The 12,375-nt window shown below is 36.8% G+C and overlaps 1 protein-coding gene across 4 annotated transcripts in view; it reads right to left on the bottom strand.

The window, feature by feature from the left end:
- Positions 1 to 4,892: 4,892 nt before the first annotated feature.
- BCL11A (BCL11 transcription factor A) overlaps positions 4,893 to 12,375 on the bottom strand; it is a 225,341-nt gene continuing 217,858 nt past the window's right edge. For all 4 annotated transcript variants that reach the window (XM_087930367.1, XM_087930376.1, XM_087930388.1 and 1 more), the window contains one exon: positions 4,893 to 5,314. Coding sequence is in view for 3 of the 4 variants with exons in the window: in XM_087930388.1 (XP_087786514.1) it covers positions 5,231 to 5,314 (84 nt within the window). In the remaining variant the exon portion in view is untranslated. The remainder of the gene's footprint in view (positions 5,315 to 12,375) is intronic.

Here is a 12,375-nt window from a genome sequence, read left to right as displayed (position 1 = left end):
CAATTTTTGGGAAATGAAATAGATAATTAGGACCCAAGATGTGATTGCTGTTAAAAAGGGAAAACACAATTACTTAAGAACTTAAAATGTAATAAGATATTGTCAATGTTAAAGTATTTTTTTTTTCATTTTTGCATATTTATTGTGCTTTTTCTTGTTTAGGCCGTTGTGAACCAAACTGCTTTTCTAATGAAAACAAAACCTTTCAATAATGTTCAGTGTAACTAGTTAAATTACTTTTCCACTCTTTTAACTTGATGAGCTTAACTATGCCTTTATACATGTTGCAAGACTGATGTGTCTCATTAAATTTCTCATGGATTTTTCTAAATTTAGGATTGACTTGGATTAGAGTTCTATAGCTTCATTCCACATTGCTCTAGTTACCTAGTTGTGTAGATAAAGTTGTGTAGGTAAAGTAACATGGAGAAAACCATGCCTGTATGGGAAAGTGAATCTGGAAGCTGTGTTGGTTTATTCCTTCCCATGTGATTTCCACTCACCTTCATTTTTAATGGAATTCTGCAAATGTAGTGGTCTATATGGGGAAGACCTAGTGGGAACTGTTGCCCACATAGCTGTCCTAAAATAGTATCGAATTCATTTCTAAGGCAGTAATTTAAAATCTTATTTAAGGCAAATGGAGCATTAAATCAGGAAAGGGGAGTTGCCCTATCTGTAGCATATGGCTTGGCTTATTCCAAATATTTAGAAGTTACTTTGGGTGTCACGGTATCTCTCCAGCTACATCCATGATTTGGTCCAGAATATGTAGGTCAGTTGGCTTCAATTAAAGTATGTAGGTCATTCCAGCACCAATAGTTTCATTTTCCAGACCATTCTTTCTATGTTGTCCAGTTTCATTCAGGCTCCTACGAATTGTGTGATTGTTTCCTTTCATCCCTCTATCCAAACCCCAAGATTTTAGGTTACTAATATAATCAAATTTCCATATGAGAGTGTCTAAACTAGTATTTCTTATTTCAGTAACTTTCTGTTACTTTAGTGTTTTCCTTGAATAGATTTAGCTTCCTTGATAAAATAGACTCTAAGAAATGTATTAATTTTTTGTCACTTATTTTCCCCCAAAGAACAAGTTGTACAATCACAGTCTGACACAAACACCTCTTAGATTTCATTTGTTTGTTATTTTTCCAAACCAAGTAGCCCACCCACCCCATTGTCCCCCAAATACATACTTAAGCAACAGAAAAGCAATACATCACAATAAGCATCACTTAGTTGCACACAAATAATAAATTAAGACAGTTGGAATCCCACACAGAATTAGGCAAGAATATCAATGTGATGACTAGAATATGGAATTGTAGTAATGATTTTCAATACTTCTGCAAACATATGGTGTCTAGAGCTGTAAATTGTAGGATGTGAAAATATAGGTTGTTTCAGGTTTAATCTGGAAAAGTAGATTTTAAAAACTTATGATAATTTAGAGGCATGCTAGTTGCATGGCTCATAGTTCAGTTCTTGGTACTTTCAGTTAAAAGGATTAGCAGATTGGACCTCTGGAGGAGAAACACAGCCACTTAGCATAGCGTTGACAGTAATAAACATGAACCAATGAACTGATTCAGTATAAACCAACCAGTCTCCTTTACCTCCCCCCCAATTGGGGCAATGATCAGTTACATTCACAAACCTGGCTTAGCAACCCATGCATACACAAATTTTTGAGGGAGGGCATATATAAAACCTGTGCACATCCCAAGCCCTCCTCTGACACCGAAAACTTACAAGCATGGATAATAACAAGAAACATACTGCAGCCTCATTTCCTCTGCTATGACATCCCTATTTATCTGGATAATCTGAAATCGAAATGTACCACATTAGCTGAACCTAATTATAAAACTTTCACTAGAAGAAATTTTGATAAAGTTCCTGATCATGCAGACACTGTAAACATGTTCAGCTGAATACCTAACATATCCATTTCAGATATTTCAGATACACATACTGGAGACTGATGGTGAATTGGGGGGCGGGGGGGGGGAAGTACCTTTTCCCAGCATACTGTGTGTTCATATATCCTAACACCCGTATATTGCTCCTGATTTATAGGTCTTGTATTGGAGGACTGTTAAAACTTTGTCTCCATTCTCTTTTCAAGTTTGGTTCAAAAAACAGTGGATGGGCTCAAAAATTCAGGGCAATATGTATTTTTGCCAGATGTATTTTTAGACAATTTTTTCTCTCCAGAATTTTTTTAAACTAGAGTGTCTTTTAGGCCTATGTTGTAGGCAATTATATTAAGATTCACCAGGTTATCAACCCATGTAACTGGCTCCCAAAACATAGCTATAGGAGTTATGCAAACACACTATCCAGAGATTTAATTTGGAAATGGTTCTAAATTTAACTTTGAAACTGAATACAACAGTTGACTCAAATTCATTTTTCAGATTGGTTTAAAAGTTTGAATCCAATCAATTTGACTTTTGAGATGTAAGAAGTTTGAATCAGCACAAGGTTGAATAGCAAATCCCTGGCGCTACTATTTGCATCAATAGAGAACTCTTCATTACCAATGGGAACCTCCTTTCCTAATATAAGGAACAACTGCCAATGGCCCTCTTCAAATCAGGAGAATGCCATCAGCAGTGGATTAACCTCTCTCCTGTCTATTTATTTTTTTAAAGCATCCACAAATTTAGCAATGGCATGGATTGCTGTAAATCTGTTTTGCGGCACAATTCCCTATCCCAAGAGAAACTGCCTATCAGCTTGGAACTGGTACAGAGAAAGCACAGAAAAGTTTTTTGAGATAAAAAGAATTATGTGTCTATCCTTCTCTAGACCCCATGTGCTGTTTTATCATCTGTCAGAACTATCCTTTCCACCAATTAATTTAGGTTGCAGGAAAAAATAGTTGTAATGACCCAGCTTCACTTGTCCTTTGAAAGAGTTGCCCTCTGTAGAAAAAAATAATTGCAGGAAAATAAGATTTGAGGATACAAAATTCCTTGCTTCTTCCTCCACTACTCAATCCAGATTCTTTGTAGGTCTTAGGCATGGAGTAAACATGTACCAAGTGGCTATAATCAAGAGCAAGCAAAACTTATTAATTTTTGAAGTAGTAATTTGAAAGGATCTCCAGATAAAGTTGAGAGACTTCCTCTGAAATGCCACGAGATGTTGCCTGTCAATATAGGATATCAAAATTGCTGGATCAATGATAGGGATCAATGATTTGTAATTAATCACTGAAATTCAAACCTTAAGGACTATCAAAAGAAGATAGAAAACATATATTCCATGCTGGTCAAGGCAGCACAACAGACTTATCATGAAGAATGACAGATTTCACTTCTACACTAGTAAAAACTTCTTGTCTTGATAATGGAACAAAGGATCTGGAAGGTTAGTGGTTCTGCTTCACTGGGGGCCTCCAGATAGAGGAGGGGAAAATAATCTGCAGGAGTTACTTTGGCACTTAATTTCTTATATCACAGGAAATTGAATTAATTGTTTAGAAGCCTCCCTTCAAATTCTCAAATTCCAGGCCCATTTTATTTCTGTCTATCTATTAATTTTTCAACAAGGGTAGGCATCTTGCTTCTGCCAAATGTTTTGGAACTTCCTATCAGCAAAAGACGGTGGGGAATTGTAATCAAAAATATTTAGAGGACACCAGTTGTCTTTTCATACATACCAGTTCACGCAAAGAACCCGCTTCCATAAGAAAAGATCAGGCTTCTAATGTATTTCAGACCCCCAGATATTCAGGGCCTGTGCCACTGCAGTGGCTGCTTCTGCCAGCTTTCTGCTTCTCTTTAAATCTCTTCTTATTCAAACAACTTATAGCACGTATCTTATGAGAAAAGCAAAGATATGGGGCTTCACCAGAAGAAGGAAAAGCACTCTAAAGGGAGTTATAATTCAAATATTCCCTTAAGAAACATTGGGACATATTCTGTGAAAAGAAGATGGCCATTTCCATGACTGGACTTCATGTTGATCATATCTAACTAACAGGCACTTGTTTAAAACTTCCAAAGGGCTAAATAATAGTATTCCACTTCTACTAGTTAGGGAAGACATGTTTCATTATGACGTCTGTTGCTTTTTCATTGAGTTTTGGCTACTAGTAGGCATAAAATAAACCAGCAGAAATCAATGGGAGCAGTTTTTTCATGTGTGACATCAGCTGGCATACCATTATGTCATTGCAAGCATTGGCTGTTAGATGTTGCGAAAGAGTTTTTGTTTATTGTGGTCTCCCTTCTGGCATTCTCCATTACTGAAGAATAGGTATTAAACAAAGTGGATAAAAAGTTTCAGTCAGATATTCCTAAAATTGGCCTTGAAATATTCAGCATATACTTAAAAAGAGAGCTGTCTCTTTATGTTGTAGTAAGGAAAGTCAAAAAAATTATGTTATATTGAACCAGACCTCATAAAATTCATCTGTCCAAGTCTTGCAACTTTTCCATGGCCAAGGACCATGGTTGTTACAGCTGCAGTGGATTGTGCAGTAACGTAATAGCATCACCAGAGAAGAAAGATCTTCTGTGGGTAGGAGGGACTGGGAAGGTTAAAATTTGATCGGTGCATTAAATCTATCAGAAATTAATACACCTATTTTCATGTATTTCTCATTGAGAATTGGCACCATCATTATTTGGTAGTTTCCACCAAATGTTGATTGTATGATCTTGACAGACTCAGTGAATTGCAAAAAGTGGACTTGGGAATCACATGCAACCCATAGGGTGCCCACCCCACCTGAACTATAGTCTCCTCTGTGACTTATGTAGAAATTCAAAGATCCAGGGAAAAAGCTTTCCTGAACTTTAAAGGTTTTTAAAATGTGTGTTCTTTCAGGCTTTGGACATCATAAATGAGAAATGTAGATGTGCCTGAGTAAAAGGTTTTGATTTAATAATTCCTTGTTTATTGGATCACCCTTATTATTTTTAGGTGGCTTTCCCATTGCCATTCTAGAAACAAAATGGCATACAAGATTGTCAAATAAAGGAATATAGATAGATATATATAAGAAAGCCCTTGATGAAAGATTTTTTCCCCAATGAAGTGGTTTTGCTATTTTGTTAAAAATATATAAATAGAAAGTCTTCTGGACAGGCGGCAGAGGGATGTCTGCAAAGATTCTGGCTTTGATGCTGTTCAGTCAGGTAGCATCACAAAACTAACCAAACATCCAACCCCACTTGGATTTCACATACGTGGCGCAAATCCCCATTGCGTTTCAAATTCTCTCAGAATTTAAGCGTCCTTGAGCTTCCATCCGGAATTTGCCACACATCGGGAGTTCCCTGGGCGCTACGCCAACCTAGGAAAAAAAAATGGGGACAGAGGAGGGAAAAAAGAAAGGTGTAATATGGACCGAAAGTCAAAGCATTTGTGTTTACAATTAAGAGGATGCAGCACACTAGGCAATACTTTACTTGATCACCTTGTACCTCTCAAGTTAACAATCTCCTATATTAAGCAGAAAAATAGTGCCCCAATCCAGCATATGTACCTAATCACTCACAACAAAAGGTCACGGATCAATATGCCCACTGGTCAATTTTGTAGTGACACATTCAACCACTTTCATGGGCCTAAGTGCATTTTGTGGTTTATACATATGGATTCACCATAAAGAAGCCTGAGTGCATTTTGTGGTTTATACATATGGATTCACCATAAAGAAGCCTGCATTCATAGAGTGGTGATGGCACAGTGGTTAGAATACAGCATTGCAGGCTAACTCTCTTAACTTTGCCGGGAGGTCAATCCCAACCAGCTCAAGTTTGATTCAGCCTTCCATCCTTCCAAGGAGAGTAAAATGAGGACGCAGATTGTTAGGAGCAATATGCTGTGTAAACATCTTAGAAAGTGTTATAAAGAACTATGAAGCGGTATATAAGTCTAAGTTCTATTGCTATTCATACCTGAATCTCCTTTGCTGGATCAGGGCTTTTAGGTCTAACCTAACACATAGCATAATCTCATGACAAGACAAATTGCCATCAAACCAATAGTTGTTTCTTGAGAAATGCTGACATCCAAGCCCATGATGTGAGACATGGGCTTACATGCTTGTGGCCTTCAAACTTTGCTGACTTTAGTAGAAACTGTGGATGTAGAATCCAGATTTGGAGAATTCCGTCCATATTATGGTTCTTGTAAATGATGCTTTTACTGGTCCCCCCACCCACTAGATTGGTCTTATCCAGTGACACTGTTGTAATCTGATGGTTTGTCCATAAAGATCATCCGACTGATTGCACCAAGATAAATATTTGGTTATGTATTGGATGTGTTGGAAGCATGGGATGTTCTTCATTCATAATGCTGCAGTATACGAGGAACTGCATCAGAAAGACATAGCTGATCATGTGTGCTGCTTCCCTCATGAAACAACACATAGCAGTTCCTTAATTAAAAGAACAATCTTATAATACGTTCTCATATCCCAAAGTCAATCACAGCAATGTGTTAGTGTCTATTACACAGGATATGATTCTGATCAAATACATGAAAAACTTTGGTAACTCTGATAAAGACAAGCCATTTCTTTATTATTTTAAGGGGCTCTTCAAGATCATTTCTAGCATGAAATTTCAGTGATCTAGTTCTGAGGGTTGATAATGATATGTTATCATTTCTGTGCAGTAAAAAATTGCTTCAGCAGTAATGTTATACAAACATTGATATACATTTTATATATAGGATCATACAGATGACTTCTACTCTGCAGCCTGAAGTGATATAGCCCAACTGGAATATATCTGTGGGAATCAGGACTGTAGCATAAAATGGCTTTCAGTGTCTTCTTTCATTTGAAAATTGCAGTAGGATTGTGACAAATTTTCTGAGAAATGGCTTGCCTTCCTGAGATTCAATGGCTTTCAAATGTTCACAAGATGTTATTATATGTTCCACCCACTTGAACCACATTGTTCATTATTATTTTTTTCACCAGAAATAAATATCAAAATGTTTCTGAAGCTTGCCAGTCAAGCTTGTATAGAACGTTGGCACAACTTCAGAATGCATTATGGCTACCATTAGAATTCACTTTCAGAAATCTAACAGATATTAAGTGGCCTCAATAGTTAATGCTTCTATAATGCCATTAATTCATCACACTTCTAGAAAATGTCACATTTCACATGGCTAATTTTTTGTTTTGGCTTTCAGGCCACAATACATTGTCTTATAAAAACTCTTATTATTCTACTCTGTTTGGTTTCTGTAGATCAGCTTCCTTACCTTTTCTGGTTACTTAAGCAATACTATGGGATCTTGAAAATGTGGAATTAATTTCCATGCAGCTTATACATAGGAAGCAAAGTTGCAGTATAGAATCACATGTCAGATATGAATTGTTCTTTAAGTTTTTAAAACTGTGGGTTTCTAGATATTGCTGAAATAAATTTCTCACAATTTTAGCCAACACAGCCGATGATTAAAAAAACAGATTCGCAGAAAAAACATTGAAGTCTCACAGCTGTTTCATTCTATGTTTAGGTGGCATCTTGCTGTTGTTTTCCACTATTGCCTTAATTGTCCCCAACAGACCTAACTCTCTACATCAGGAAAGTAATTCACAACTGTCATAGTAACCATATTTTCAGATTGTGATGTACTCAAATATATCGCATAAAAAGTATGAACTGAAAATTTTAAAAAAAACATTTTAATAACATTCAGTGTTTGAGCAATGTTGTTATTATTCAGGAATGCTGATTTTAGTATCTATCCAACAAAGGTTCACAACCTATTGTAAGGAATATTAATAAATAACTTGAAAAAACAAATCCCATGATTTTACTTTGGAGTGAAGGTCTATTTCTTTTTCTTAAAAATGCTATCATGTAGTCAAACTGAAATGACTACAACACTGGCTGGGCTTCATTCATCTATTAAGAATGGTAAAGACTCCTTCAAATTACATTTGACTCCTAGTTAAATACAGAGATGTCCATGCAATTGTCCTGCCAACAATAGGAAAGTTATTTAATATCACCTTCTGGAATTTCTTCCCAGAACAGCCTACAGTGATTTCCCAGTGATTTCTCATTTGAAGTACTAACTAGGGTTGTCCCTACTTAGCTTTCATTGAATCAGCCAAGAGGGGTAGGTGTTGTCACCTGCTGTACTTACATATTTCACATGAAAACAGCAGGTTCTTTAACCTTAGGTACATTGTGAATTTATCAGGTTGTCCTTAAATTGTTGTATGGCCCTGGGCTTTCTATTTCTCTGTGCAAGCTAAAACACAAGAATGGGAGACACTTTGTTAAGGTTAAGTATGAGAAATCTGAAAGGCCCTTGGAATTCTAGTTTAACAAAGTCTTTATAAGAAAACCTTTGGGAAGATTTATTTTGCTAAACAATATAGAAAACAATGGTGAAGAAGGAGGAAAGTGCCTTGTTCCATGCAGCCAAGTTAGCATGTGATGGATGAGACGAGAACCTAAATGAATTAACTCTTGTGAAAGGTCTGAATTCTGAACTTAATGGTTTTACTCTATCTCCATCAACTCTCCCATACAATCTCAATAATACAAAAGCAGGTATCATTGAGATGTTACCATAATTGACTTGGTTTGGAAAATTGTTATAATAGTACAACCATAGAGCAAATGTGGATGCTATAATTAAACTTTCAGGGTATTTAAGATCTGTCTATATTCTCAGGTGGTCCAAGCCAATTCTCCTATTTGAAGAAAATATTGTTGATTAATTATTTCAAGGCATCATGTTTACAGATAAAATATATGCTATACATACATACATCAAATAGCCTCAGAAATGAAGACAAGACATACAGTTTGACAGTTTTCTGTATCACATTCTGTACATGTGCAATGTGCAAGGTAATGGAAACTGAAATAATAGCTCTTTCACAGCAGATGACCAATGAAAAGACTTCTAAAATCTTTACAGACATTCATAAAAGCAAGTACAAGATATTGTTGAAATGTTTAATACTAGTACTGAAAATAGTAATTGAACTGATCAGTACTGAAGTCTTCAAACAGCATTGCCATTTTGATTTCAGTAATCTGCTAGCACTCAGATTATTTTCTTTTTGAGGTGAAGCTAAATACATGGTTCTGTGGTAGTCTGGGACAGATATTCCATACTGAAACCTGACCAACACTTCTCCCTCATAAAGTAAGGGCATTATGCAAAATTAATCTCTGTATTAAATTCTGCAGGGACACTGCACTAACATACTTTATATACGTAGTGAAGGAAAACAGGATGTTACTCTTCCATTAACCTTGTGCTGCAGTAAAGGCCTATTTTTCCATGTCAGGATTACACACACATTACCTACCTATTTTGTAAAGCCCAGGTTAAGAGACAGCCAGTCACATACATTCCCTATGGCTTTCATACAGTTTACTAAGTGACTAATCCACCAAAGATGATTATTGCAGCATTATTAATCTCCAGCCTCTTTTCTTCAGGCTCTCAGTGAGCTACAAATAAATAAATAATACAGGAAAAAAATATAATCAAAGGATCTAGAAACATCTGTAAGCCTTTGCAAGGCTAAAACAGCAAGCAGGTCACCATATCCACGTCTTCATTTAATGGTCCAATCCACTGGTTCGCCAGTCTTCTGAAAGTTTCTGGTCTTGTCAGTTTCAAATTCATCGGGCTCACCTTAACACCATCATGACAGTTAAGCTAGCAGAAAGCTTAACTTCATAACATAAATCATATGCAATTACTCCCAATTTTTAATCCTTCCTTACTTTTCCATCATTTTCTCTTTTGTTGCTCATCCTCAAGTTTCTAAAGGTCTGCAGGATTAAAGGCAATTTGTACTGGAACCAAAAGGGTACAAAAGCATTTTTCCATCATTTTTGGAGTAAAGATTTTGAATAGTCTTCAGTGAATAGTGTGGAAGATCCATAGGTTCTAACAAATGCATGATGTAACACATAATGCAGGAACAAGTACCATGGGGCACTGCAGGAACATGAGTTGATGATTCAACTTATCACATATAAGATCCTTGAAAGAACTTTTGCACCTGAAAAGAGTAATAAAGATATTCTGACCCCCATATCTTGCAAAAGATGTCTCAATCAGAATAGAGACTAACCTAAGACCTAGAAAACTATACCTGTGTTTGGATTAAATCTGTACTATTTGCTTGGATCACAGAACTGGGTTAATTCTGCATTAACGATACATATGGAAGTACAAACTTAGATAAAATTTAAGATTCTGCTGCAAAAGTAGACATGAAAAATAAAGTCTAAAAATGTCAAGAAGGTGAAGAGAAATTATGCATCATCCTGAAAAATGGAAAAATAAAACTACTGAAAGTTGTCCTAATAGAGGGGGGAAATTCAATAGACTTGATTTATCATAGTGGCAAGATAACTGGAAAGAAATATTAGCCTAGAGATTTGAGGTGGGTGTAAATTACAACTTAACAAAGTGTATAACTTTGAAAGTTAGAAAAATGAGGAAGAACAGAGATTGATTGGCTTGACGGGAGAAAAACAAGAAAGAATTACTTTTTGGCCACCTAAAAGTAGTTTTAGGAATTCAAATGTAAAGTGCCAATTAGAAAAGACAAAACTAATATAGGGGAAGGGAAATCAAAATACAAGAAACTGGATTGGTAAGAAACTAAGAGAGGCTAATCAGCCAGAAGCCCAATAACAGGAACAGAATGGGATATCTTGAACCAGATTAATGCCCAGACAAGGGGAGAGTATAGGATAAATTTCTGAAAACCTGTAGGGCTTGAAGATGGATTGATGGAGAACCATTACTGTTATCAGTGACTAAACAATACCCTGGTTTTGGTAATAGGCTTCCCTACATAAACATTGTGTTACTTAGTACAATTTACTATGTCAATCAAAACTATCACCTAAGGTCTAATTTGACCTCAGCCTGTACCAATGTTTAATGGTTGGGAAGATATACAATGTATGAGGATATTGTTCTGATTTGTTTGCCGAGTTACTTTTAATTCAGATAATTTGGCCAGGAACTAGGGATGTCAATAGTTGTTGGTGAACATTACATTAATCACTTTCCACTTGAAGACCTTGAAAAAAAGTTAAAATAGGATATTAAGCAACAGTAAATAAGACCTTTTTTTTAAAAAAAAAAAAAGCTTTGAACATGTTTTAATTAATGTAAGAGTTGAAACTAAGTAATATATAATAAAGAAAACATATCAGGAAATTATGTTTGTTATTAATCCTCTAAGCAGTGCTTCTAACTACATGACATATGATTTAGCAGCTCCAAAGTATTTTAGGATGCTATAAGTACCTGTGAAGAATTTTGTGCAGAGCTAATGATGTTGTTTGCCAGATCAGAAAAGGGAAAGTATGAATAGGAAAATTCATGGCTTCAGTTTAGTATCACCTTCATAGAAAAAATAATTTTCAGATCCTGCATGTGAAGCAGCCAGCAATCCAATACAGAAGGGACTGCTCTGGTGACTCTTGTTGGCAACATCAAAAGCATCCTTCATTTCTATAATATATATTCAAATTTTGAATCAATAAAAAGCTCAATTTTATTTACCTCTCTGACACACTCTAATCAACCTTTGGCTACAATCCTGTAAAGGTGAGGGGGGAAAAACAAGATAGTATGAAATTAGAAAAGTTAACCTTCCACCCTAAAATGGCAACAATGGTATACTGAAATTGAGAATAGAAAGATTGATCAAATTTAGGAAATGGGGGGACTAAAAGGAACACTAGAGAAAAGTTGAAATTTGCAGAATGGGACCCTTGGCCACACCCTCCTTTATCTCCAGCCATCTGCCTCAGCCCATTCATAGCCAGCTTTCCTCCTCTGCTGGCCCTCCCCCAGCGATTATCCTTGGTCAATGGGCCTCTAGCCTTTTGACTTTTGCCCTTAGGCTTGGCCCATTCGCCAAGACACTGTTTGTCTCATAGAGTTTAGCTCCACAAAAAGCCACCAGCCAATCAGGTGGCAGCAGCAACAATGGGGCTGGGAAGGGTGGCTGAGGGGGCTGGAAGGGAAATGTGATTGGTGACAGGTTATGGAAGAGAGCAAGTGGGGGAAGACAGGCAAATGCTGCCTGTTGCAGCTTGTGCTGGTGCAGGGAGGGGAAAGCAGACAAACGCTGCTTACGCGCTGCTCCTGAGGTGCTGAAGGCAAATGCTGCTTGCATATGGTTGGTGCTGCTGCAAATGCCTGGATTCTGGGTTAACACAGAACAGGCAGTTCAGTTGCTCTCCCCACTATGCACCACACCATTTGACACCCCTCTCACACCAGCAGCCATGTTTACTGTCAAAGCTCTGTCATCAACCCAGCCCCACAGGAGCAGCGTGTAAGCAGCATTTGCCTGCTTCTCCCTCCCAGTACCAGCACAAG

The sequence above is a fragment of the Pseudonaja textilis genome, chromosome 1 (genome assembly GCF_049901715.1).
Source record: "Pseudonaja textilis isolate UNSWEBS1 chromosome 1, rPseTex1.2, whole genome shotgun sequence".
Classification (NCBI taxonomy): domain Eukaryota; kingdom Metazoa; phylum Chordata; class Lepidosauria; order Squamata; family Elapidae; genus Pseudonaja; species Pseudonaja textilis.
The sequence above is the reverse complement of the archived record's forward strand: the minus strand, read 5'-3'. Positions and strand labels throughout refer to the sequence as shown.